Genomic DNA, 27,799 nt, shown 5'->3' with positions numbered 1-27,799 from the left:
CTGGAATGTTTTCCTGCAATTGTTGTCCATATCCCACTGGAATATTTAGCCGGCTGTGCCAAATGGCTTCTTTAAAGAACACAGAATGAGGGTCCTGGAAACTGGATGTGCTGTAACTGGATAATTACTTGTTTGTCCAGTAAATTCTCACCCACTTACTGGGATTCTAAACACAGGTGAAATCCACTTCATCTTCCCAAGGCACTAATTCCACAGGGTTCCCTCACTTTTTTTGGCAGTAAGGTAATTCAGTAACTTTCCTGCCAGATTTGCAAGGGAAGGCTTTTTAACTGTAAGTGGCTACGTGGATCTTTATGGAAGAATTTGTGCACGTAACTTAATTCATAAATATGTTTTTGCACACACTTGCATTCAGCAAAGTGAATATCTCAGGGCCAAATTTGTGTGCTCCTGGGGGATTGCATGTGGCACCACTGTAATCCTGTAAGTGGCCAACTTCCTGGAATTTGGGGACACCCTTCACTGCAGCCACAATCAAAATAGGAAACTAAAGAATCCCACAAAGAACTGCATAATAGCAGATTTTATACAAGGAGCTGCTTTATGATTTGACCCCTGTATAAAGTCTGAGGCTTTCTTTTCTATACAAACTACAAATGTATTTATTTACTTGTTTTTCTACAGTTTAATGTAGAAGAATCTCTTCATTAAGGCTTCTTCCTTCTCCAAATCCTGCTGAATGGGCAGTCACACTGCATTGCAGATGAAATGCTTAATTGCAGGCATCATTTCTGTGGTGCAGTCCCAAAATTTAGGCCTTATTCATTTTAAGTAGGCTGCAGACTAATAAAAGAATGAGCATTAATTGTAATAATTTTATCTTTTTCTTTGTTTGAGTACCAACAGATTAAAGATACAATTTTAATACACACTGCAAAAATCAATAAACAGATACTGGGTATGGTTCTCTACTTAATATTAAATTTTGGCTACCAGAAACTACTTTGAGACTGACACTGGGGAGGTGTTGTCATGCAATGAAAAACATTTGCAGTGACACACCAGGAGTCACATCTTGAACAATATATTCCACAGGATCATAGCAAGGGTGCATGTTTTCAGTAATGCAGCTTCTTCATGGAAATAAGTGGGATGTGACAGACATTGTTTCTTTCAATTTATTCTTGAATAGTGCTTCCAGAAGTACAGTAAGCTGCCTACAGATTTATTGTAATAGCCCATCATGGTAATTGTATGAATAAATTTCTCAGCTGGACATTCAGTCATTTTGTCTTTGATAGAAACACAAAGACAGGATAGAAATTCCTTCTGTATTAGGAATCCTGACACCGAAGCAGAGCAAATCAAACCATTCAGATGCTCAGTTCTGAAATTCCACCTGCAGAGATCTATTCACCTGGCACTGGTAGGGATGAGTAGGAAAGCATGTGGGGTTTGTTTGGTAAAGGCTGTTGGGTTCATATAAAGGTACATTAAAACTTTTCTTTGCAAGTCCCTCCCTGAAAAAATAAAGCAGGTAGGTTGGTGAAGAATGCTGAGCTTTGTTGTCTACAGCTTCTGAGCTCAAGCTTAAACTCTGAACATTTGTAATACACATCAAGTCTTCTAAAGCCTTTGTACCTATCATTGATTTATTTCTATTAATTTTCCAGAAAGTTCCAGCTTAATAAGTAACAAACTACACATAGAATACATTTAGCTCCTGCTTTAGACTAATAAGAATTTCACATTTGGGTGTTATCCTAGAGATCCTAAAACCAGGGAGACTTCTCTACCAGATTTCCCCTGGCAAGTGTTGTGCCCCTTCCCAAAACCATAAGAATTCTTCCTAATGTTTTTCTTTGGCTCCCCAGAGTGCTCTCCAGGAACATTTGGTTATGGTTGCAAACAACTGTGTGAGTGCATGAACAATGCAACGTGTGACCACGTCACAGGCACTTGCTACTGCAGTCCAGGCTTCAAAGGAATCCGATGTGATCAAGGTACAGTGGAATTCTCTCTTTAAAATCCCTCTCTCCCTCTCTCTCTCCCCCTCTCCAATGATGTACTTGCCTTAAAAAAAAAAAATAGTGTTTCAAAAATGAAATGCACGATTCAATTTACAGTGTGTTATGAATTACTTTTAACAGCGGCTCTTATGATGGAAGAATTAAACCCCTATACTAAAATTAGCCCTGCTCTTGGATCAGAGAGGCACTCAGTGGGAGCAATCATTGGAATTATTATTCTCCTTCTAATTATTATGGTCTTGCTGGCACTCTTTGTGTGGTATCGACGGAAACAGAAGGAGAAGGGCCATGACATGCCAAGTGTATCTTACACTCCAGCCATGAGGATGACTAATACAGATTACTCACTTTCTGGTAAGGGTCTTTTTATGTTAATCAAATCCAGACTCATATTCCTGTCTGTTGGGGAAATACAAGTTTCTGTGATGTGTAACATGTGTTACTGAGCCTCAAAAATAATGACACTTCCATTCTTCCTCAGAATATCGTGATCTTTAAACACATAAATTGCACAGAATGCAAATATAAAACTGATTTAAGCTGCTTTCTGTGTGGAAGCTGATATGGGATATACCTAGGCAGGAAATATGCTGCATGGAATTTTGAGTCATGTGCATTCCTGTTGTGGTGCAGAGATGTTTCCCTTTGTGAAACCTTGGGAAGCCTTTTTTGGTTTGAGGAATGGGACTGGCTGGGTCAGTCATAAGGTTTTGGTTTTGTCTGCGTTGCAGTTTGTGGTTTGAGGTGTCTGTTGTCACTCTCTGCTGTGTGCAGACCAGTCCTTGTCACACAGACAGCTGGTGGGAATCGTCTTGCCAGGAGCTGAGGAAAGCAGGAGAGAGGAAGAGAAAGGCTCTTCACCATCATTCTTCCTTCTTTCTATCCTCTGCTACTCCTGTGGAGGACAGCTTTTCTTGACAGATTGTCTAAATTTTGGAGGATGTGGTCTCCTTTTCAACGCTGTCATTCTTACTCATTCCTCTCTGGCCAACATCAGGGACGATGCCAGGCAGGAGATGGCTCTACTTCCTTCTGGTTTCTCCACTGTCTCAGTGGGGATCTTGTCAGGGTTTACTGCTCTCTGACCTCTTCTCTTCCTTTTAAAGGGCTGAAACTCCAAGTCCAGGTAAATACAAGCCCCTGGGGCAGGCAGAGGTTGGCCCAGCAGCTCTGCTTCCCCAGGCCTGCAGTGCCTTTTTCTTTCTGCTTTCTGCTAAATGTATGAGGCCCCTTGGCCTCTCTGCTGCCTCAGGGTGGCACAGCTGGAAGCTTTTTATGGACTTCCCTGCCAAGGATGTGCCTGGAAGGAGCCTCTCCCACTAAGCCAATGATAGTGATGCCTGGCTGCTGTAATAACTGGAAGTTAATCATGGAGCTTCTCATGGCACAGTGACTTCAGTCCTCGTGCCAGGGACATTTTCCTGCCATGGTGTGTCCCACATCATGGGCTCTCTGCTGAACACCATGGACTAGTTTCACATCTACAACTCAGTAGAGCATTCTTTCTTCTGATAGCTACAAATGGGTGGGGGAGAAATTATCATGGATGTCCTTTCATTCCTTCTTATTTTTAATTTTAGCCTTCTTGGCTCTTGCTTAAGCTGCCCATTTGGGTAAGAAACAGATGTTCTTCACACTCCTCCCAGGTGCAGCTACCTTTCCCAGAGCTCCTGATGCCATATGTACTTAAGTACATGAGGAGCAAAAGTATTTTGGAGATGTGCTTATCCAATGGATATAATCCCATGTAAACCCATGCACTTTGGCAAGAATTCCACCTGGAAGGCTGCAGCATCCAGCCCTCTGTGGGTTGTAACATTATGGCTCTCCTGAATCACCAGCTGTTCTTTTGCCTGTTTACTCTTATTTGGGTAATGGTTGTGTTGTTTCTGAACAGAGTCACATACACAGATCCCTAGCTCCTGGAGGCAGCAATTTCCTCCAGCACATTTATTTCTGGAGGATGTTTTTGGTCTTAACATCCTCAGCTCCTGTGAGGCTGATAATCCATGCATATGTGTGAGAGAGATTATGAGGAAGGGGAACCCCCTGGGCAGCCCTTGGACTCTTTTGCATTTGTGGATGAAGGATGTGGCAGCAAAACACACACTTTGCCCAGCAGCCAGAGGAGGAGAAAACCACCCGTGCTGGGAGGGTTTAGCCACAGCACATGGATCTCAGAGCAAACTTTCCTTAAATCAAAATGGTGCTCCTCAGCCTGAGAGCAGTGAACTACATCCAAAAAAGATTTTAAAGTGCAGGTTATTTAGTTCAAGGAGATGGGACCAGAATGGAAAACTGTGTGGTAGTGCTGGAGAGCAGCAGAGATTTCTTAGTGGGACTTTCACAAAGACTTGGCTATGGGCTGAAGTGATGTTTGAGGTCTTATCAAGGTCTTAGCAAACTTTCTGGTATGAGTGAATCCTCTGCTGAGAGACAAGAGCTAAGCAAAGCTTGACACAAATAAAGCATCGTGGATCCTGAAGCCTAGACAAGACACTTCCAGAAATGATCTGCAGATGATGGGTGGTGGGAGGTGGCAGAGTGAACCCTCCTGTTTGGAGCCTTCATCCATCTCACTGACACTGTGTGGGCAGAGAAGACCCACACAAAGAGAAGGAAGCAGCTCCCTCCATTTAGCAGTTGAGAAGTCTGGGTCTGTATTTACTGCAGAGTGCTCTCTTATTCCCTTTTTTGTGGCTGGGCTGGTTCCCAGTTTCCTCAATACTGTCCTGCAGGATGGGGACTGATGCTCTGTAGCACCCCACAGCGCAGGCTCAGAGCAGGAGCTCAGTCTAATTCCCTTTCCTTTAGGCATTTAAGTCTTTCCTTACTGTTCAGACTAGAATAAAATTCTCACCTTTGGGAAGAGAGAGATTTTTTGTGGGTTGGGGTGGTTTTTTTTTTGTTGGTTTCTTTTTAAACAGGGATAACATTAGATTTGAATTTGATGTATTTCCAGCCAGCAGTTACAAGAGCTTCATGAATAAATGTGTAGAAAATGGACTGTGCTATCAAGGTAAATCAGCCTGGGTGGCTACACAGAGGGAACTGTGTAGGAGGAGCAATTCTGAGTTCAGGGTGCTGCATGCAAGGGCGGGGGGAAGAAAAGGATTTTGGGGGATGTGTACAGGCTAGGGTCATTAATTCAACACTGTGCTAAGTAGTGGAGCACTCTGGTAGAGTTTTATTTCAGCTCATTTTGGGTGCAGAGAACAAGCTCCAGCCAGCTGAGCTGGGTGAGAACTCGCCTTGTCTCAGTGGGCACCTCAAACCCCACAGCAGAGCCACGGGGTCCTGGCTCTTCCTTCCAGCTGGTCCTGGCTCTCAGCCAGTGGGTAAGGGAAGGGGGAGGGCAGAGCTGACTCCACCAACACTTTCAGAGCAGAAAGACACAGATCCAAGTGTCCTGTTTAGCTGGGACTGTGGGCTGTGGGGAGAGAGGACGGACCCTTGAGCCAAGCCCCCCGAGCAGGCTCAAGGCTGTAATGGTGGGGGGCACACACTGATATGAGGGGTGGGTTCCAGCCCCAGTTCCCACTGGCAGACCCCAAGAGAGATGTGTTTCCTGTTGGTTTGATTGTAAATGTCACAGAGGTGTAGCAGGGGGAGATGGCAGAGCCCTGGCAGCCTGGCTGACAGATATTCAATGCAAAGACTTCAGCTCTGGGATCACATCCTGATCTGAGACCATTTGTTAGCAGCAACTCTGGAGAACAGCTGGGACTCAAAGGCTCTGCACTTACCTCAAAACAGAGCTGACCTCGAAAATCTTTGTGGATGTTTCAGCAGAAAAGCAGTGCTTGGTCAGAGCTGCACATGCAGGAGCAGCTTCCCCCCAGCCCTTACGTAAGAGACACCCTGCAGATAAACCCACTTCTTGGAAACAGGATATTCTGCAGTAAATTAGGCTCGATCTAGATCTCCACAAGATGTCAGCAAAGCAAAGTGCATGTTTAGAGTGAGGCAAATGCAGAGGGGCAAGGAGAGGAGGTGATGGTGGCTGGGAACCCCAGGTCCCTGTCCTTCCTCACCCATCGCTGCCAGCCTTCAGTAAAGGTGGTGATGGGCTCAAGCAGCCACCCCAGCACTTCATTTCCCTTTGACATGAAGGTGTTCCCCACAACCAACCTCTCTGCCTTCAGTTTGAGCCCATGCTTTAGCAAAGCCCATTCATTTGCTCCTTACAGGGCCTCATTGTTTAAATCATGCTGCTCCAGTTGAAATTTTCCATCCCTTCTCCTGATGGTACTTTGAAATGTGTATCCATTTGTTATGCAGCTGGAACCAGATTGGGATTGATGCTTTCATTAGAACTGCCAGGATAAATATGATACCTTTCTTGGTAAATTATTCTGTTTGGTAAATGTGTTTATAACTTAAATTGAGGAAATAGATAAAATGTCTCTGAGCATACAATGCAAATGCCCAGGTTTGCCTTTCAGGGCTCCAGCTTTGGTTTTTGAAAAGCCTTTGCACACAATGGGAAACATTTTGGACTCCTTGGTACAGTTACAGCACCTTGATTTCTAACATTACTCCTGATTTTGTAACAAAAAGGTTTCATTTGTTTCAACTGCAAGACTGCTCAGGGGCTCTTCCATGGGTTAAGCTAAGGAGGCAGCTGTGCTGCAGCCCATGCAGCTCCCGAGTTTTGCCTCCCTCCCCTCACCTCCAAAGCAGCTGCACTGTCAGGAATGACTTTATTAACACCTTCAAGAAGATAAGACTGTATTATTGAAATATTTTGCTTTTTTTTATATATATATTTAAGGCTAATAGTCAAGAGTTTCACACCATAATGCAGGATAGATTGCATCTACAGATGTTTTAGAACACCCAGTACTCCAACAAAGATTTCTAAACTAGATTGTCTCTACCGTGTTTTCAGTTTCTTAGGAACTGTTGTGGCTTCCAAAGTATTTTGTGATGACTTGTTTTCTTCCCAGATATATCCCAGGGTAGCAGCAGTGTTCATTGTTTTTCCAATCCAAGCTACCACACTCTCTCATGTGGGGTGACTTCACGCTTCTTTCCCACTAATCTGGATGGAAACAGCTCCTGTAAGGTAGATATTACCCCACCCCACTGTAGCAATGTTCTTATCAGTTCAAGGAAATCAACCAAAGCAATGTCTCTCGGGCCCTGTTGTCTGCCAGCATTATTTCAAACTCCAGGGTAGCATTCCCAACACTGAAAGGTTGGATTTCCCCTCCCTGTATCTTCCCAGTCTCTGGGAATGGGAATTGCAGTCTCCTGCCTGTCTGGGTCAGCAAGGCTTGGTGTCTTAGCAACTCTGAGGTATGTTTGCTTCACAGAAGAGATAAATAACTCAGTAAATATAATTATCCACTAACACAACACCAGTAAATCAATGAAGCATTAATCAGTGATCTCTCTTTGCTGTTTCATTGTTTCCCACATCAGACACACAAATTCCCTGCTGACACAGACAAGCAGAAAGATGCAAGAAGGTACCTGGGATGCTTTTGAGGACTGTCCTGACTCATCCAGGGACATTCTGAGAGCTCTGCTTCACTCCTGGCTCTCCAGCAGAGCTATTCCAGCCCTATCCCTGGAACATCCAAGAGCACCTTCCTTATCATTTGTTGCAATTGATTCCCTCAGACCATTCATGAACAACACTGTGACTCAATTCAGCACTTTAGCAGTAAATTTAGATATGGCAAATGGTAAAACAGCTCCTCCTTTGGAGCCTTAATAAGCCCAGGTGTGGCAAAGCAGAGGGAGCAGGGGAAAAAGGAAATGCAGTTGATTTCATCAAGGTTGTCAGCTTTAAAAAGGATGGTGTTTCAGGCTGTGTCACCTTAATCCAAATGTAACTGGAATGCCATATGAACAAGTTCAATGCAAAAAAGACAGTATTGTACAGGACAGGCAAAAATATCTCTACATGTGCTTCTGTAAGTAATTTCTTAGTTGTTAAAAGAAAATCTCATTAAAATGTAATAAAAAGGCTGGCTCCAGAGATTTCTCAGAGAAATCTTTAGACAGATGTGTAAATATGTTTTTCGATGTAGATGGTCCCCTTGCATCAGGAATTTTTGCTCCCCAAATTGAAAGTGCAAACGGCCATAATGTCAAATTTAGGATGAGTGTCCATCTGGACCACTAATCCTTTTGCAGAAATTTAAATTAATTCAGAAAAGGTTAAAGCCAGCACCAATCCTGAATTCCCAGCCTGCAGTGCCATCATCTCACAGAACTACTTCAAAAATTAAGCTGCTGGAAAGGTTTAATCCCCAAGTGGTGCTTTGGGACTTGCCTGGAAGCTGCTCCCCCTGCTGCAGCTCTGGCCATTGTAGTCAGGTTGTCCTGATAATCACTGAAAGACCAATAGAACCGGTATTTTCAGGGTATTTATCAAAATATATGGCCTGATATTTCCTTTAGATCTCCCACCATCTCACTTATTAATGAGAATGCTTTGCAGCGCTGAATAGATGAGGATGGCCAAAAATACACTTTGTCTGTCTGGAGCTCTGCAGCCAAGTAAGACAAAGGAGCATATAAAGCCCTAATAGCTGCCTTAACGAGTTCATTTCCAAATCAGCTTGCCTGGTGCCATTCTCACTTTCTGCAGAGAAATGTGCACAAGTTGTACTTGGAGGATTCATTTCTTTAGAGTGCCAGCTGGGGTCACAAAGGAACCAGCACAGATGCAAAATGAAAAAAAAAAAAAAAAAAAAAAAAGGCAGAGGAATGTCCGAATGTCTGAAGTGCTGAGCCAGAGCTGGGATGTGTTACCTCCCTGGAGATGAGGCCTGGAGGCGCTGGGCTGGAGCCATTCCTCTCTCTGAGCCTGGGCAAAGCACAAAGGCAGGACAGCTGGGAGCCCTGCTCCAGTTTGAGGAGAGTTTTCTCTCCTGTGCTTCTCTGCCCTTCTCTCCTTTCTTTCTGTGTCTTTTGCATTTTCTCCCCTCTTTTCTTGGTGATCTCTCTACTCTATTATCTTTTTTATTTTCGTGTCCCTATTCCTATTCTCTTTTCTCCCCCAACTCTACACATATAATTCCTATTTCCCTCCTCCTCTTCCATCCCTCTCCCATCTCCAGGATCCCTGCCTGGGGGCTCCCAGCACTGTGCACTGACCCTGCTGCAGCTCCCAGGGTGGCACCTCTGGAGGGAAGGAGGTGGGTGAGGCTTTAGCAGGAGCTAAACTGGGACAGTTTGTGACATGGGTCTGTCTGCATGGGATGGGAGCAGGGCCAGGCTTCAGCAGGGGGAAGGATCTCACTTCCTCATGCCCCCTCTGCCAGACACACATTTGGTCCTGAAGGTGAACCACTGGAGCTGCTGAGAGACAAGCACCAGTGGAGGCATCAAACCCTCCCCAGTGTGTTTGGGGCTGGGGGTTGTGCCAGTGGAGCACAGACTGGAACACAGGCAGGAGGAAAACAAGGGGGAGGATAAGGGGGAGCCTATCAGAAGAGACTGAAAAAAGGCTTAGCTGCTTTTATCTGGCAAAATGAATGCTGAGGGGGAGCATGATTGCCATCTATAAATACAGCAAGGTAAACACGAGGAGGGAGGAGAGCTATTTAAGTGAGATGACAGAGCTGGCTTGAGAACAAATGAGGAAGAACTGGCCATGAATGCATCGAAGCTGGAAATTAGATTTCTACCATCAGATCAGTGAGATTTTGGAATAGCTTCCCAGGAAGACTAATGGGACAAAGAAATCTGATTACTGTTAAAATGGAGCTTGATCAGCTCTCTGAGGGATTGTGTGCCTGGGTGTTTGCAGTAAAAGGCAGCTGGACACAGGGACTGGGGGATCCAAGCCCTTCCAGTCCTGTCCCCAAGCCTGTGCCAGGTGCCAGCAGGAGCTTGTAGGGCTGAGCTTCATCTCTGTGCAAGGATTCTGAGAATGGATCTGCAGCTCTGAGGTTCAGGAGGAGGCTCCAGCATCTCAGTGCAGGCTTTTAACTCCCAGCACTTTCCCACAAGTAATTGTTCTTCCCACAGGAGAGAGCTTGGCAGTTCAGTTTGGGAGAAGTGCTGGGACCATGGGAGCCAAGAGATGTTTTACTGTGAGTTTAACTGAAGCCAAACCTTGACCTTTGCTTATGAGCTCCTACCAGTAGGTTTGGCCTTTTTTTCTCATGACATGTGCATCACCAATGTGATGATGCTGCAAGTTACTGAAGAGTATCAGACATGAACTCAGGTGACCTTTTGCCACAGAATTACCAAAAAATTTCCGAAGCAGATAAATGGAGATTACATACCTCCATACCTGTGTCTTCACATCAGAGCTCTCACTGCTGAGCCATGGACCAGATTTCAGCTGCTGAGGACCTGTTTTGCTCAGAGGGTGTTTGGCAGGACCACTCACAGAACCCCTCTCAGGGCTTCAAGGCCAGCTTTGTGTCTGAGTGTTTGCTTTGTGCATGAAGTAAAAACAAACCTCACTTTTATCAAGTGCTGAAAAGTTTGTGAAGAATCCTCTGTGTAAAGGATGAGGCTGCTGCACTGGTCACAAGCAAATGGAGGATTCTCACCTTGAGCTTTTGCAAAGCTCATAATTCTACCCTCATTCCCTTCCAGCATCACAGCAAAAGCCCAGGTGTTGGTTTCTACAGACATCATAAAAATCAATTGCTATTAGATGTCCTGATTTTTTAAAGCCAGCAGTTTCACATCTATTAAAGGAAGCCCTGAATTCTACCAAAGACTTCACATAAAATTAGAAAATGCAAAACAGAGGTCACTGGAAATGGTTTGACTGGATGTCACCCAGCTAATAAAAAGGAATTCAGTACAGAAAGCAGCATTTAAGTACCTTTGACTAAAACTTGCCCAAAAAAGGGAGGACTGCAAATACAGAATGGCTGCAGCACGTTCAGGATGGGCATCTAAAACTGAGCAGCACAAGCTTGGACCAGGGAGACCTGAAGTCAGTAGTTAGGGAAATAAATGTCAAATTATTGATTGCTCTCCTGGAGGATGAAGGTATGATGGAATTCCTGCCAGCACTTCTTTGCCTAATCACTGTGGACTTAAAAACTTGGTCATTGACAAATGGCTGGTGGTGATCAAGTGGCTACTGTCATCTATCCAGCTACTTCAGACAGGCAGATAATGACTTTGTTTACTCAGGCTGGTATCTCGTTGATCTTAAAAGAAAAGTTGCCAGATATGAGGTAGTTTTAACCAAATTGCTAAAATTACCAGCCTGGAATTTTGATGGATAAATTTACTATGAAGGATTTCTTCCTCCAGAAAAGCAATTTTGCCTCACAGTAAAAATTGAAATATTTTCTATCTTAAAAAAAAAAAAAGTTAACAAATTATAGTGTGCTAAGAAATGATAATAGCACAAAGAGACAGCTATAATCACATTCAGTAAAACTTAGAAAAGTCCCCAAATCATTTAATTTAAAAAAATCAATTCTAGCCCATAGCTCTTCATGCCAAATTTTAGGTTTGTGAGCTGATTTATAAATCCTGCAAACCCACAGCTTTTAATAGAAACCCCAAGACTTTAATAAATGTGCTCTTAGTGGTGCAGCTGGGTTGAAAAATCAGCATTTGTGTTCTGGCTGCAAGTTTTGAAGAGGAGAATGAGGCTGTGGGCTCTGCTGAGGAGAACTGATGGTGCCAAGGGCCGAATTCTTCCCAGTGACCACATTCCAAATGGATCAGCTCTTCATGCCCCTCCCACTGCTGGGCTGTCCAACTGCCCCATCCATCCATCCATCCATCCATCCATCCATCCATCCATCCCTCCATCCATCCCATCCATCATCCATCCATCCATCAATCCATCCATCATCCATCCATCCATCCCATCCATCCATCCATCCATCCATCATCCATCCATCCCTCATCCATCCATCATCCATCCATCCATCCATCCATCCATCCATCCATCCATCCATCCATCCATCCCTCCATCCATCCATCCATCATCCATCCATCAATCCATCCATCATCCATCCATCCATCCATCCCATCCATCCATCCATCCATCATCCATCCATCCATCATCCATCCATCCATCCATCCATCATCCATCCCTGCTCTGCTGTCTCTGTTTCCATCCCCAGTTTGGGGAAGCACAGGGAGCTGCTGGATGATCAAGAAATGACTCCTGGGCTCTCCAGGCTTCCTGCAGAACTTCCTCAGTGCCGGGGACAGCGGGAGCACTGTGGGCACAGGGACAACCCAGGGATGCTGTACCCCAGGGTGGGGTGGCAGTGGCACTGAGGGCTGTTGGAAAGGACTGTGGAGGGGTGACAATGCCTTTGGAATGTGGCTGTAGGTGCTGGGCCCCAGCTGGGATTTAATATCCCAATAGGCTTCAATACATCAGTGGGGAGTTTTGTTCCAGGTCTAAAAACCTATTAAGACAGCTAAGCAAAAAGGAATGATACATCAGGAAAAATTAAATGCTGTGGTAATTTTAAATACTCTCTTTCAATTTGAACCTCCTTTCTGTTTAGCATTTTCCGGTAAATACAGTAAAATGGCAGAGCTGAATGCTTCCAAACACAGCAGGAGGCTTCCCAGACTGGAAGCAGACACAGGAGGGCTGTGATGGCTTCATATCTTTTCAGAAACAAGGTTGGGATTTGCTCTTGAATTGACACTTCCTCTGGACCAGCTGTATTCCAGCAGGTGTGGCTCTCAAGAGAATAATGTGAGGAGGAAATCTCAGCAGTTTTAGCACCTACAGCAACTCCCAGACCCCCCTGCAGGGCTCAGCTGGTAACCACTCATCTGTGGAGGCCCTGCTGCTCTGTCCCAGCCCAGTGGGGCCGTGCACCCCAAAGCAGAGGCTCCTCTCCTCTCACTGCACGCTCTGGGAGGTGCTGTCCCAGCAGCAGCACCTGCAGGGCAGCCCTGGACTCTCCTCTCTGCTGGCAGATCCGCAGGGGCCTTTGTGCTCCATCATTGCCAAAGTGATTTTCCTTGAATTGAGAGAACTCGTGTCCCCTGCATCTCCTGTCAGTGCACCCACAGCTGTGTCAGCAGACCCCCAGGCTCCTTGCAGCCCCTCTGTGCATGCTGGTGTAGGGGTTTGATCCATCCATCTCCACGGGTCGTTTTGGAGCGTGTCACCCCACATCCACAGGCATCCCAGTCGTGGTTCCAAAGGAAATCCCGTGTTCTCCAGCACGTTTGTGTTCATGGCTTGGTGAAGTGACTTTCCTTTGTGATTTTCCCTAATGCTAGTGAACAGCTGTCCATCTCACACAGATCAAAGGCTGAGATGGTGAGGCCAAGGCAGGAGTCACCTCCCATTTTTATTCCTGACATCCTTGGGCTGTAGTCTGGGGTGGGAACTGTCTGTCTCTTCCAGCATTAACCCATTATCATACTTTTTGAACAGCTCAGTAACAAAATCCTTGACAGAGAAACTGCAGACTGGAGACCCTACAGCTATCTGAATGAACTAGGTCAGTAATTTTTAAACACTTTAATCACTTTAGTAGACTTTAGAGCAATTCCAAATCCAAATCAGCCTTTCATAAAGGCATTAACAATAATGAGGAATATTGGTGTTGTCTTTAGTTCACAATCAGAATTGCCAGTAGTGAAAGATGGAGAATTAAAAATTGTTTCCTCTACCACAAACCACAGACTGGGAAAGCAAAGTCAATATTCATTTTCATCTCCCTTCCAAGGTTGCTCTGTTGAATCACTATCATCTACTCTATAAATGTTTTTTTAAGGACTAACTCAGGACATTAAAAATTCAAATTTGGCTTTTTTTTTTTTTCTTTCATGCTTAATAAAGCTTAGCACTAAATACTGGCATCTTGATGAAGGTGTGGAGCCTCTGTGGGAGCTGGGGTGTGCAACGCTCCATTATCTCCCAGTAAATCATTCCGTGGCAATTCTGAACCACCAGCCAGTGCAACCAAGCCAAGAGTGAAGTGTAATTGCCTGTTCTATTTGTCCTGGCTTGAGTTCTAACAGGGTTTTTAGCAGCTCTTAGTTCAAATCCTGCCCAGATTTAGTGCTTTGGATGCTATTTGTTTTCCTATCTGAGCACTCCGAGTTTGGCTCGTTGGTGGCCCAAAGCTTTTGCCCTTTCCTTTCCTTTCCTGGGATTAGTAACATCTCACTGAAAATATGCAGGAGGAGGGAAAGTGCAGCATTAGGGGGTATTATGGGATTTTTAAGGTCAACTATCTCACAGCTCACATGGCAAAGGAATGAACATAGGGCAGCACCAGGCATCACATCCTGCCCCTGCCCGGGCCCACGCCGTGCCTCGCTCCAAAGAGAACTCTTCCCTGCATCAGGAAAATCACAAATCTGTCAAGCTTCAGTGCAAAATCTTTTCATCCTTAACACCATCCATATTTTCTGTGTAATAAGCTGCAGAACCACTGTTGTGCTTATCTGTATGTGACATGGAGGTGGCTGTGTGTGAGGGTTTCCAAATGCTTCTCAAACCACCTTAATTTTCCTTTTACCATTTTGCTGCTTTTTTTTTTGCAAACTATTTGCTTTATTTGTGTTTAACTTGTGGTGTCCTGAGCTCCCCATCTGCCACCTCTGTTCTGCATTCATGCATTTTATTTTACCAGCAGAAATGATGCTAAATGCCTCTGCAGCAAGAATGATCTAGAAGTGATAAATACTTTAGCTAAGGAGCCTCCAGCAAAACACTCCATTTTTCCCATAGCATTTTGCATCCAAGATAACTTTTTCTTTCTTTTTTCAAACTAATTAATGAAAATTAGATTTTTTTTTTCCTTTCTTCTCAGGGGCCAGAATTAATGCCTGCTCATGCTAACTTTCACAATGTTGAATCCTTGCTGAGATCAAGGCTGTTTTTACATGCAAATAAAAAGTTTTCACTTCTTGGTATTACTGTTGTGCAATAAAAGCTGCAGGTTCCTCTCATGAAAAATTTCAAAGAGAGTGGAAATCCTCAACTTTGAATTATAAATATAACATAAAAGTCTAATAAGGCCACACAGGGAATCTTGACTTTCAAACATCATCAAGCAAGGAAGTACCACTGTTAAAAATGTGTTCAACCTTCTGATACCATGATTCAGCCTTAGTTTCATAACACAGATGCTCCAACTCATGTGTTGGAAGAGCAGCCAAGCCTTGGGCAGGGCTGGACTCAGTTAAAAAGTTAAAAATAGCAGTGGACAACTGCCCAACTCCTCTGCTGTGACCCCATGAATTGTCACAGAGAGCAGAGGTGGGAGTGAGCCAAGGAGAGGGAAATGGAAGAGAAATTTGGAATGGATGGAAACTCTCTACTGGTTCTTCAGTCAGTGACTTCTCTGGTGATCCCAAAGGATGGGACCCAGCGGATGAGGAGAACCAGGCTCCCAGAAATGTCTACAGCCCTGTTAGAAACTGCAGGTGTCCTAAACATGAATTAGAGCTGGGGAAAGGAAATTGTAAGAATATCCACACCAAAATTAACTTGAACACTCATCTCCTAAAACCTGCATTGATAAGGATTTTCTTAATTGCAGTGGGTCTCACCAGACTGCAGGTGTTTTGCCTGTTTTGTAGGAGTTTGTTTGCCAGGTTCATGTTCTTTCCAAGTGGGAAATGCAAGGACAAAGCCTGTACTTTTACTGCTGCACATTATGTGCAGCAGCGTTTGTGCGCATTTTGTGCAGGTGTTTGTGAGCTTCAAATTCCAGGTTTTCAGAGAGCTGATTGTGCTCAGTGGAGTCTGGGGAGGAGCACAAGTAATTCCTGTGGATGTGGACTTGAGACATCAGAGTTTGGGAACTCTGTGGTGCCAAGAAGAGGTGGCTTTGTCACCTTCCTGTGTGTCACTGCCTGCCCAAGGCAGCCTGGTCCTTTTTTCAGGAAATGGCTTGTCCTTGCATTTTCTCTCTCCTGTGTTGCAGATCTGGAATTGTTTGCCCTGTGAGTAATCCCTCTTGCTCTAGTGCAGTCTGCACGGGGCAGTGGCAGAGCCCAGCTTCCAGCTCCCATCCCAAGCAGGTGAAAACTCCCAAACCACTGAGCTGAGCTCAGGAAAGGTTCTTGTCTCATTGTCTGGAGCACCGGCCACAGTGGCTGCAGGCAGGGCTGGGTTTATCTGTGATGCTTTTTTAACAGCAGTCCTGGATGCAGACACTAAAGTGGGATTTGCAGCACATCATGAGTGACTCAAAGCTGCATTTATTCCAGAGGACCAAAGGCTATAACTTTGATTCACAGCTGACTTAACTTTTTTCTCAAAGCCAAAAGGTGTGGAAAACTATTTCCAGCCGAGACTCTGATTCACCCCAGCAGATAATTTAGCTTCAAACTTAAACCTGGACTTTCCTGAAGTGCCAGATCCCTGGCTGGTTTAGGACTTTTCCACATTAACTACTTTTGCAGTTTAAAAAATAATGTATCTATTATTCATTTCACCTCCCAAGGAATTCAGTGAATACCAAAAAATGGGTCATAAACCCACACTATTATAACAGATAAAAGAGAAAACTAAAGGAGGAATTATGGGAATTTTTGGTTGGGAAGGGCTTTGTGGGGTTGTGTGGCCCTCCCCATGGGTCAGCCTGGGTCCCTTTGTTCCCTGCCATGGCCTGTCCATGGGTACAGCCCCTTCCCCTGGGGACCTCAGCTGGGAGCTGCTCCTCCCAGCCTTGCTCCGTGGGGTGAGCCCCAGATGCTGCTTGGACACTGCTGCCCTTGGAGATTTGCTCAGCCCTGGCAGGAGGAGGACATGTGATCCCCAGGGCTGGCCTTGGGGAGCCCCAGCCCTGTGGCCGTGGGCCAAGGGATGAGTTGGCTCCATCCTCCTCACTCTGACTCTGCCCGAGCAGAGCACAGCAGAGAAAGAGCACAGAGCTCATCCTGCTCTGGGACAGCTGCCCAAAGCTCCCAGCCTGCCTTGCCCTCTGCAGCAGGGTGAGTCTGGGAACTGGCTCGTGGTGCAAAACAAAGCAGAAGGTGCTTGAATGGACTGGGGGGGTCACTCGTGGCCAGGAAAGCCCCATCCCAGAGAGCCAGTCAGTGCCACCAGCCCCTTTCCTGTGCTCAGGGACAGGCACTGAGAACCAGAGCAGAGGGTTGGTTTGTCTTTGACGTGCCACTAACACATTTATTGTCTAATTTAGTCATTTCCCTTATTTAGCAAAAAAAAAATGAAGCTGTCATGAAAAAGGGGCTGGTACAGCATTGCCCATGACCAGGACAACTTTTCTGCAGAGACCAGAGGACACACAAGGACAAATAGCTGGGAGATCTCTGGGAGACACTGTTTGTGGGGCTCTTTTCCCAGTATAACTCAGTTACTTGACTGGGAATCCCATAAGCCACAAGGACATTCCTCAGTAACCAAATCTGTATTGATTGTCCCAGTCAATAGGAAATACCAGACTCTGTAGCTAAAAAGATTTAAAGGCCTACATTAGATTTTCCTTTTGATTGATATCTAGGGTAATTTGCAGGAGTAAAAATGGAAAAGGTCCCCATCCCCTTCTGTCTCAGCTTCTGTGAGGAACAGCAAGTTCCTCTGGAGCTGCACAAGGCAGAATTGTTGGCTGTCAGCTCTGCTCCCTGTGCTGCGCTGTCAGAGCACCGTGGTCACTTAGGGACTGTTGTCACATCAGTCACTGAACTGTGCAAATTCATGAGCAAAGTGATAGTAGGTAATTTAAGGAGATTGTGCACACCTTAGAGTCTAAGGCTGCGAGTTAAATAATACACTCTCCACAAACAAAACAAAGCCTAAAATTAGTCACAGAGTGCTGCAACGCAACCTGCAGACTCGGATTTGAAAGGGCGTGTTTTAGGCTTCTTTCACACCATTCCAGTAATGAATGTCTCAGCAGATGGTTTTTATCCTGATCTCCTGATGGATGGCAGTTCTTGGTAACCTGCTGCAGAGAGCTCTCCCTTCCAGGGAAACTCTTAAGCACATGCATAATTCCAGGCGTGCACAGACTCCCCACTAGAGCTGAGTGTGTGGTTACAGCTAAGGATGTGCTTAAGAGCCTCCCTAAATGAGGGCCTTGATGTACAATTTAGAGGGAAGAATATATGCTGCTCAGTAGTCAAAGCAATCCAATTTACATAAATATTTATTTGTTTTCCATTATATATCATTTTTATGCAGGTGCTTGTGGGATGGATAGACGTCAGAACACATACATAATGGAAAAAAGCTTCAAAGGTATGGTATCCAGAGCTGCAGAACCCTGCCCAGGTGTGAGGAGGGTGTCCTAGAAGAGGTGAGATAGGAGCCCAGGCAGGGAGGGACAGAGCCACCGCCCCCACGAGCTGCCTGCCTGGCTCCCAGCACTCCTGGGCCATGAATGATGGATGCAAAGCTTGCCAGGGCCGCGGGCTCTGCAGCACAGGGCGAAAGGGAGGGCTCAGCTCAGGGCAGGAGGGGCAGGTGGAGCTGGCCAGGGCACACTCGGGTAGGAGCCACCGGCCACACGGGCTCTGGGGAGCTGCTGGTGGCACAGTGCTGTTTTCCTGCTCTTGGCTCCTGGCCATGCTGAGCTAAAAGAAAGCCCCTAGGACAGAAGCTGCCCCTGCTCGTGCCCTCTGCTGAGAGGGATTTAGAGCAGAGCTGGAGAAGAGCCCTCCCTGAGGCCGAGGTCCCCTCATGCTGGCACCAGCACTTGTGGGCACTGACTCCAGGGCAGGTCTAAAACAGGATCTCAGATGAGTCACGAGCACAGGGCCCAGTGGTTTTACATTTCACTTTTCCTCCACGTTTACATTCTCAAGATTCCAGTTCTGTCTGGACCACGGGAAGGCAGTGGTTCCCACAGCTCCTGGCAGACTGGGCTGGGCTTTAGCACACTGAGCTTGTGCTCCAGAAGATGGAGCAAGGAATCTGTCTCCTGGGGAATAGGCAGCTTTCAGGCCGAAGTCCTGGATGTGAATTACGCCTGGGAATGTCCCTCAGGGAGCCGAGGAGGGAAAGAGCACACAGCCTCTTCCTGCAGTGCCCTGGGGCTGGTGCTGGCTGAGCCGCGGGACAGCGGGGCTGCTGCCAGACCCCCCTCTCTGCCATGGCTCAGGTGCTGCAGAGCCACACCTTGGGCCCAGCTAACAAGGAATATCAAAAGCTGTTCCACATAAAAAGCATTAACCAGCTTATAGCCAGGCCTAGAGATCAATATTCACTTTGTAGCTGCTGTTTTCAAAAGACAGGGATGCAATATTTGCTAGAACATCACCTTACCACACAGAATCACCAAAGAAAACCAAGAACCAACAACCAAGTCTTTGTTGATAAAGCTAAAGTAAAAATATCAAACTGATTATGTATGTATATGATATATATGATTTATGGTATACAAAATACTCAATCCACTGGTTTCAGCTATTTCAATGACTCCCTTTTTCAAAAGAAAAATCTTATTATAATAGAGCTAGTTGTTCCCTTTACATGGAGCTATTAACTTCATTAGTTTAAATGAACTTACTGTGTTTACAAAGTTGAAAAGTACCTTAAGCACATGCAGCAGAACTCCCATCCACGGGCACAGTCACACAGAGGGGGACCAGTGGGGCAGAGAGAAGGAATCCCAGTGACAGAGAACTGTGAAATGCATTTTCAGTTGCTACATGATTTCTTTAATTTTTAGGATCTGAACCATTTCCTTTACACGTTTATCTCTTTATAAATTGAAAAATCAGGCTCAGAAGCCACAGCTGGAAATGTTTGTGGCTGCTCAGCTGCCTCAGACAGGCAGGGCTGGCACTGGCAGGGACACAGGGACACACCTGGGAAGTTTGGGAGCTCACCTGCAGGCACTTAGGAGCTGAGGGCTCTCAGAAGCAGCTGCCTTTGGCTGGCTGAAGGTTCCCAAGGCCCCTCTGGAGGTCAGTTCCTGGGCTCAGGCAGCCCCAGGGCTCTGTGGCACCCCCAGTCCCAGGGGAGTCTCCTCCCAGGAGGAGCTGGGAATGTGCCCAGTGCTCAGAGTGAGCTCTCCTTGCCCTGCCAGGCCCTGACTCACCACATTCCTCAGAAAATGGAGAGGAAGAAACTCCCAGTCCCAAACAATTGGATTATGTCAGAAAAAGACTTGGCATGCAGGTGCCTGGTTTTTAGCTACTTTCATCCAATTTAAAGCCATGTCTTTTCCCACCAGTGTGGCCTAACTGGGGACAGCCTGTCCTGCAGCTGGAAGTGGTCTCTGGTGCCCCTGGACCAGACAGAGCCTTGCAGGGAGGGGGCACAGGGGGCTTGAGGCTGAGGCCAGGCTGTGGAAAACCTGGGCCACCTCCTGCTGCCCCAGCTCTCTGAGGAGACCAGAGCTGGGGGCTGTGCCCAGAGCAGGGCACCAGCACAGGGGTGTCCCCTGTGCAGCCTGGCACCAGGGCTGTGCTGGCTGAGCTGCTGTGGAGCTCCAGGGGTCGGGCACAGAGATCTGCCAGTGTCTGAGAGCAGCAGAGAGGGGCTGGCTGCCACAGTGCCAGCCCTGAGCCCTGTGGCACCTGGTGACAGGGGCTCACCAGCCACAAGGGTTTTCAGAGCAGGTTTCTGAGCAGCTTCTTTCCTGTGCATGGTGCTCAGTGGTGCCATTCCTGACCTTTTCCTTTCAGCTGAGTCCTTCTGGTTTTAGAGGTTTGGTTTTTAAATGAATAGTGCTGCACTGATGGAATGATGTGACCTCAGGCACGACCATTTTAAGGAAAAACCACCCATGCTTTGCAGAAGAGCCAGGAAAACCCCAGCAGAGAGAAGTACTGATCCCAGGGATGCAGGGCTGGGCTCAGAGAGGTTCCCCTGGTTGTTGTACAGGATGTGTCCCCACTCCTGTGGCCCTCTGAGAGGCAGCAATGTGTCACTGTGTCACTGTCCCTGCAGCAGCCAGGGCTGCCCAGGTTGGGGACAGCAGCCAGCACTTCATCCCAGCAAGGGTTAAACAGCAGGAGAGCACCTTGTACCAGTGCACAGCACCTCTCCTCAGCACTGCCACCTCAGCTGGGGGATCCAAGGCTTCTCTGCAGCATGCCTGGGGAAATTCGGGACAGAAGAGAGGAACCCAGTCTGGGGGAGGGACATTTCCAGTCCCTGCTAACAAAAATAAACCCTCCAAAGGTCTGGTGATTGGTATCCAGGCAACACAGAAGGCAGGGACTTCAAAATTAGAGCACATTCCCAATATTTCTCTGGAAGTCCAGCTGATTGAGTGCTTCCAGTGAGTCCCAGCACTGTGGGGCAGAGCTTTCACCTCCATGAGAGCTGCACCCTGTGGCAGGGAGGGATGAGGAGGCAGCACAGCCAGGGCTCACACCCTGCAGCACCACAGGCTGAGAATCTCTAAATATGTTTGTTCTGCTTAAATTAATTCATGAAACAAAATTTGACAATTGACGCCAGACTTCTTAATTATCCCCAAATTACCTTAATAACAAAGTAACTCAGCTGCTTCTACAGCCTCCAGAGTTAAATCCTCCGTGATCTTGCACATAATGTTTTTTGAGGGCTAATGACTCCCTGGTGTACCCAGCATCCCAAACATGCACCATTTTATGGTGCTCTATAAAATATATTGTGTCCAAAGCAAAGGTCTGATCCCAGGCAGACGCAGAGCTCTGCTTTCGTCAGCAGGAATGGGCTCTCAGGGACGTTGTTTCTCAACAGCTCCTGGGAAAAGGCAATTCCTGGGAGAGGCCAAACAAGTCTGGGCAGCCCAAGTGGCATTCATGGGCTCTTCAGCTGGTCCTGGGAAGGGCTGAGGGACACCTGCCTGGGAGGTAATGTCAGCCCTAACTGCAGTACAGGTGGATTTTAGCTTAGGGAGATAAAAGTAGCTGAGCTGGATGAAATAAAACAGCTGATGTGCTGGGATTTTTGCCTTTGCCAGCTCCAATGTGCCCAATTCCATCAACAAACCACACAGCTATTTACCTGCAGCTGCAGCTCTGCAGGAGGAGAAATTCTCACTGTGCTCTTTGCTGCAGCAGCCAGCAATCCTTTACAATCAACATTTCCCAACTCTTGTTTGATTTGTTCCCTCCCAGCCATGGTGTGACAGGGAACACTTTGCAGGGGGCTCTTGGGGCACAGAGGGAATCCTACTTTTCACCCTGTGAGCATCTGCTCAGCAGCAGTGCATGAAATGGAGAAGCAAGCTGATGACAATCTTCATGTCCCTCACCCCAAACTGCAGAGCTGGCTCATTAGAGGCTGCTCAGGCTCTCCTAACGAGCTCTATGTTCCTGGAGTAGCCACCAGGAGCTGTAAGCTGCTGGCAGGTGGAGCTGAGCCTTTCCTTTGTCTGTCTATGGTTCCTCACTTCTAACACCAACAGATCCCAGACTGTGGCACCTGGATTTAAGTCACACACACAGCAAAAGCCAACACTGAGCTCACTCGTGCAGAAGCCTTTGGTCTCACAGGGCTGCTCCATCTCTCTGTAAAAGGATGGGATGGGGCAGTTTTCCACTCACTTGTACTGGGCTGGGGTTGGGGACACTGGAGGGACAAACCCTGGAGCCAACAGCCAGGGAATGTCAGTGCTGCTTTGGTTCCCATCTCCTGTCCTGTACCAAACCAGGCATGTTTCACTTGGAAGCAAAGGCACTGCTCATCTCACCCAGGCTGATGTCATACAAGGAGTTTCTAACTAAATAAACATTGCACTGGTGCCAGGCCTCTGCCAGCCTCCCCATCCCTGATGGTCCCAGCTCTTTGTGAGCAGTGGAGCTTCCCAGTGAGCTGCTTTCACTGACCCTGGGAGCTGAGGGCCCTCCAGCCCTGTTGGTACCACTGAAATCAGAGCCCAGAAAGGCAACATCTGGCACCTCCCTCAGGGCTGAACCAGGACCCAGGGGCACCAGGCCAGGGGTGATGGACACACAGACACAACCCCAGAGCTGGAGGAGAGACAATCACTCACGGTGGAGCAGACCTGGCACGTGAGGGAGCAGGACGGGGCTGGCAGGCTCAGAGCCGAGGTTTGGAGAAGTGATGTCATGTTGTCTGTCTATTTCTTAACCTGAATTTCTCTTTTTGTCTCCCATACTAGACAGCGGGGGCAGCTGGGATTGCAGCTATTTTGCAAGTCCCCCTATTTCACCGGGAGTATTTCATATATACCAGGATCTGCCTTTGTACTGTAACCCAGCACAAGAAAATGCCTCATCTTTCATTGCATCGCTCTAATTCTAAATTACTGGCACTGCCCAGCAGGATGCACACAGCAGCAATGGCACGTTCTTGAATGTCAATGTTAAGACCTATTTATTCTCTATTGTTTTTTATTTTTAAAGCAAGACTGGCACTGTACCTTACAGCAGGCTGGTCTGTCCCAGCCAGGGTCTCTGACCGGGCAGGCCGGTGGTCACAGCTCTCATGCCAACCTTCTTCTCCCCAAGTAGTGCCTCCATCACCTCCTCTCCAGCCCAGGGGAGAGGAGCAGGAGATGTCTACAGCAAAGTGGGGGAAAAAAAGCAGAGCAAAAGTGAGGCTGAGATGGAGGCTCGTCCCCCTCCGTGGAAACCCAAGCATTCCCCGATTGTAGGATGCTGGCTAAGCCCGCAGCCGGCAGGGGCTGCACATGCAGAGGCTGCACTGGTGCACTTCTGAGCCTGTGGCAGCGTCGTGCACTCCAGCGCAGGGCAGTGGATGTGCCCAAGGCCCGGGACTCCCCCTGCAGCTGGCTGAGCAGCCCAGGTCCCAGCAGCAGCTCTTGCCTGCAGAGCCCACTGCCCGCGGCCGCGCCCGGGTCTGCGGGCAGGCGGAGCGGGGTAAACACGGCTCCGTAGGAATCAGGGGGAGGGAGGGGAAGGATTGCCACCTCAAATTAAATTTTGCCGTAAACGACAGCTAGGACCTTTCACAGGAAAGCCTTCAGTACTGAGTAGGTTTTCATTTCTTTCCTGCTAGTGAGTGGTGGATGCAGTGGTGTGGAACACCCAGAGCACAAGCACCGGGTGTCTGTGCTGGAGGCTTCAAGGATCTTCCTTATCCCCTGCCCCCTTGTCCCCCCCAGCCTTCCTGCAGAGGCTCAGCTGTAATTAGCCTAATTAAGCTAATGATCCTAACGCACCCACTCCGCTCTTGTTTTGCAGATTATATGAAAGAATCTGTGTGCAGCTCCAGCACTTGTTCCCTGAACAGCAGTGAAAACCCATACGCCACCATTAAAGACCCCCCCATTTTAACCTGCAAACACTCCGAGAGCAGCTACGTGGAAATGAAATCGCCTGGTCACAGGGAGTCCCCGTATTCTGAAATGCCAACTTCATCCACAGCCAATAAAAACATCTACGAAGTTGGTAAGCAGTGGGTGGCAGGGGGTTGGTGGAGATGCTGGTTTTCCCCTGTCCTGGCACAAGGATCCTGGGGTTGGCATGGCACAGGGATGAACTGGCAGGGGGAAGGCCTGAGCATTGGTGTGTTGGTTTGGGGAGCTGAGCCACCATGGTGGATGTCCTGAGCTGGAAGGGACGCACGAGGATCAGGAGTTTTGGGACTGCTGCTGGTCACCACAACCCAGTTCTCCTTGCTCCCCCAGAGCCCACTGTCAGCATAGTCCAAGACGCCCGCAGTCGGAGTGCCAGCTACCTTCAGAATCCCTACGACCTGCCTAGGAACAGTCACATTCCTGGTCACTACGACCTGCTCCCTGTCCGGCACAGCCCCACGCACGGGCCTTCTTGGGACAAGCAGTCCTAGAGGGATGGACTTCACTGGGCACTGTGCTGCCAACACAGACTGTGAGGAAGCAGAGGAGAAGCCATTCCTTCCTTTCCTGCGGACTGGCAAGGACTTAACACGACATCAGCTTGGGCCAACTGCTGCTGCATGATGTTATTTATAAAGACATTTTTGTATGGGTACCTGGAACTAACGAGAGCCTCCTCCACGTGGGACTGGAGCACATCACCCCAGGAAGGTGTCTTCATGCTCCAGGCAAAAACTCTCCGTGCGTGTTCTAACCCTGGCTTTGCTGTAAAATAAACCACAAAAACATGCTTAGAAGGACTTCAGGATGTACATTTCTACCAACTGCATCAAGAAACCTTTTACTGTTAGGAAGAAGGTGACTAGGAATACGCTGGAATTTGTTTTCATCTTTGTCAAGGGAATGGACATTTTTCTGAATGAGAGCAGGGAAACTTGTCATTTCACTGTCTGGAAAGCTCATTTACTGCCATCACCATGTGCAACCTGTGCAGATCATGCTTGGTAATTAGCATTGAGATTGTCATCTCTATATTCAGTACCAGAGAATTTGAGTTGAGGAATATTAACACAGACACTTTCTGTGCAGTTTTTAATATCTTTCCAAACATCCCCTGATCTTTGCTAATGAATGGAGTTTCCACACTGAGTCTCACACCCACTTACCACACTTTTAACGTTGATTGGCGCAGGTAGGCTTTGATTTTCCTTATGCAGCTTCTCTTTTGGTAGCTAAATCCAGCAGATCTGTCAGGCAGTTTAAACTGCTGCCCCTCCAATTCCTGCCCCGGGACACTGCAGGTTTGCACAGACCAGGCCTGGTTTCATTTCCTTTCTCAAAGCTGAGCCACATCGGCTTCTCTCTCCCATCTTCCCAAACATCTCCTCATGATTCACTGTCGGCATGCCACTGATGACACTTCAATCTGATGTGCATTACCATGTAGTGCAACTTTAGCCATTGATGATTCTACCTGAAATGTCATTAAATGGAGCTGAAACTGGGTTTTCTTTTTCAGCAGATGTTTGTGAAGTAATTATCAAGGGTCTGACCTATGGTAAAATTTTGGACTGAGCCACCATAATATTTTTTTTAATTTATAATCTCTATTGACCTAGAAAGTAGAGTACTTGCCGTTAGTTCCTTGTAGATTTTGAGCATGAAGTAGTATTGACTCTAAGTAAGTAATCTTATTAGGCAAATGTGGAAGTAGCAAGTTGATTGCCTTTTAAATATAGAAAATATTCTGTTGCACATTCACCAGTCTGATGGAAGCAGAAGAGGACGACACCAGCCCCGTGGGTTCACTCTCAGCACGATCCCAGGAGTGACCTGCAGGGCTCAGGACTGGCAAGAGGAGCCCTCCAGCTCGGGGGCAGCAGCTGGCTCCCAGCTCTGGGAATACTCCTGGAGCACCGTGGTGGGAGCCAGCAGTGTCCCCACAGGTGGGCTCAGCCCTCATGCCTGGGATCACAGCCCCTGGCTCTGGGCATTGTGCCCCTGGGAGCCTTTCCCCTTGGAGCCAGGATTCTCCAGGTGGTCAGGCTGGCTCTGAACCCCCAGTCTGAGCCTGGACACCCCCAGGACACCCCCAGGCTCCTGGAGCAGGCGCTGCCCAAGCCGCAGGATCCTGCCCGCGAGGTTTCCTGAATGCTGCATGTGTGCATGGGGGCCGTGGCTGATCAGCAATAGCAATTTTGTTTTCCAGGAAAGCCTTATTTGAGATGTGAGGAAACAATTATTTTGTAGGCCCAGTAGGAATATATTTTGCATACATGAATAGAAAGATTTACCTCAAAAATACCAAGAGAAAGGTGGTTGGATAAGGAATACTCTCATTAAGACCCACCTTGGCACCCAGCACAAGCAGCCTGAGCTGCTGGCCTGACCCTCGTCTGTGTGTTGCTGTAGTACACAATGAGACTCCAGAGAGCAGAGATGTGCTCAGTTGTTTGGTTTTTTTCAAAGCAGGATTTTGAAACCAAATGCAATCATGTGCATAGAGCTTAACAGGGAAAAAAAAAAAAAGAAAAGCAAAACCAACAAAAAAAGTACCTTCTTGTATATCAGCGTTAGCTTAGGAAACAGGCACCAAAATGGCAATACTTTTTTAAGGCAAGACAAATTTGTAATATATTTGTTCACTGTGCAAAGGTATCCTACCTTGTACAAAATAAATTGAATTTCTCTCAATGTGTAGTTCTCCAACGAACTCATTTGCAGAGCAGAACTTCCAGCTCTGCACAGATCCGAGCTCTCCAGGTGATGTGGCTGCTCCCCTCAGACAAAACCCCCCAGGCAGCAGGCTAGGAGAGAACTGGCAGGATGGCTCAGAAAACCCAGTGCTGCCATTCCAAGTTGGAGTAAACCAAAGGTAAGCGGCTCTGCACACCCTTCTCCTGGTTCCTCAGCAGTCTGACCTCAGTGAGACTCCTGGGAATGCTCAGTCCCAGCTGGAAGAGCCCCTGCACACCCACCATGTGTGCTGACACTGCCCTGGGCCACTCACAGGCTCCCAGGCCTTCGGGTGGACACTTGGGGAGCCACGGTCACCCAGCAGCCATGGGACAAGACACAGCAGCTCCCAAGGAGCCCAATGAGTAAATCACAGATTTGCAGTGGAAACACCTTCAGAATTAATGAGTCCCAGGCAATGCAGCCACTGCTACGTGCTGAAGCTTTTCATTATTTGTGCTTCATATTTCTAAAAATCTTGTTAACTAAAGCCCAGTGTGTAATCTTCTTATTTGACAAGCCACACTCAATAAGCTATTTGAGGCAGGAAATTCATCAGGTCTGAATTTATAGAATAAGTAATTCTAGCTTAATAAAAATGTATTTAAATCAGAACAATTCCATGTCCTTTCTGCTTAAGAGTCAGAACCTCAACTCCCATCAAAGACAGGAACCACTGATGCTCGCTGAATAGTTGTTAAAAGTTGGGGCTTTCAAATATGTAGATGACAGCAAAAACTTTTGGCAAGCAAAGCCCATTTTGAAGCATTCTATGGAATTCCCAGAATCTCAGAAAGCTCCTTCCAGAGCCCGAAGCAATGTCTGTTTCCATCAATTGTCTCCCATTAGCAGGGAGGAGACACTTCAATACACAAGTAGTGCCAATTATGGAACAGAATGATTAATCAGCAGCTGAACAGGACAATCCCCCATTGGAAAGCA

At 47.1% G+C, this 27,799-nt stretch overlaps 1 protein-coding gene across 20 annotated transcripts in view; it reads left to right on the top strand.

Annotated features, from left to right (window-relative positions):
• Positions 1–26,815, top strand: part of MEGF11 (multiple EGF like domains 11) — a 271,786-nt gene extending 244,971 nt beyond the window's left edge. For 11 of the 20 annotated variants that reach the window (XM_053988365.1, XM_053988361.1, XM_053988362.1 and 8 more), the window contains 8 exons: positions 1,836–1,964; positions 2,112–2,345; positions 4,954–5,010; positions 6,941–7,059; positions 13,351–13,417; positions 18,079–18,135; positions 24,006–24,212; positions 24,452–26,815. In XM_053988365.1, the coding sequence (XP_053844340.1) occupies positions 1,836–1,964; positions 2,112–2,345; positions 4,954–5,010; positions 6,941–7,059; positions 13,351–13,417; positions 18,079–18,135; positions 24,006–24,212; positions 24,452–24,612 (1,031 nt within the window). In that variant the 3' untranslated portion in view covers positions 24,613–26,815. Of the gene's footprint in view, positions 1–1,835; positions 1,965–2,111; positions 2,346–4,953; positions 5,011–6,940; positions 7,060–8,405; positions 8,524–9,980; positions 10,417–13,350; positions 13,420–18,078; positions 18,136–22,960; positions 23,144–24,005; positions 24,213–24,451 lie in introns of those variants that run through there. The other 9 variants (XM_053988371.1, XM_053988370.1, XM_053988374.1 and 6 more) reach the window with 9 other exon arrangements.
• The last annotated feature ends 984 nt before the right edge of the window (positions 26,816–27,799 follow it).

This window comes from Vidua macroura, chromosome 12 (assembly GCF_024509145.1).
Source record: "Vidua macroura isolate BioBank_ID:100142 chromosome 12, ASM2450914v1, whole genome shotgun sequence".
NCBI classification, from domain to species: domain Eukaryota; kingdom Metazoa; phylum Chordata; class Aves; order Passeriformes; family Viduidae; genus Vidua; species Vidua macroura.
Note: the sequence above shows the minus strand (reverse complement) of the source record. Positions and strands in the feature narration are given on the sequence as shown.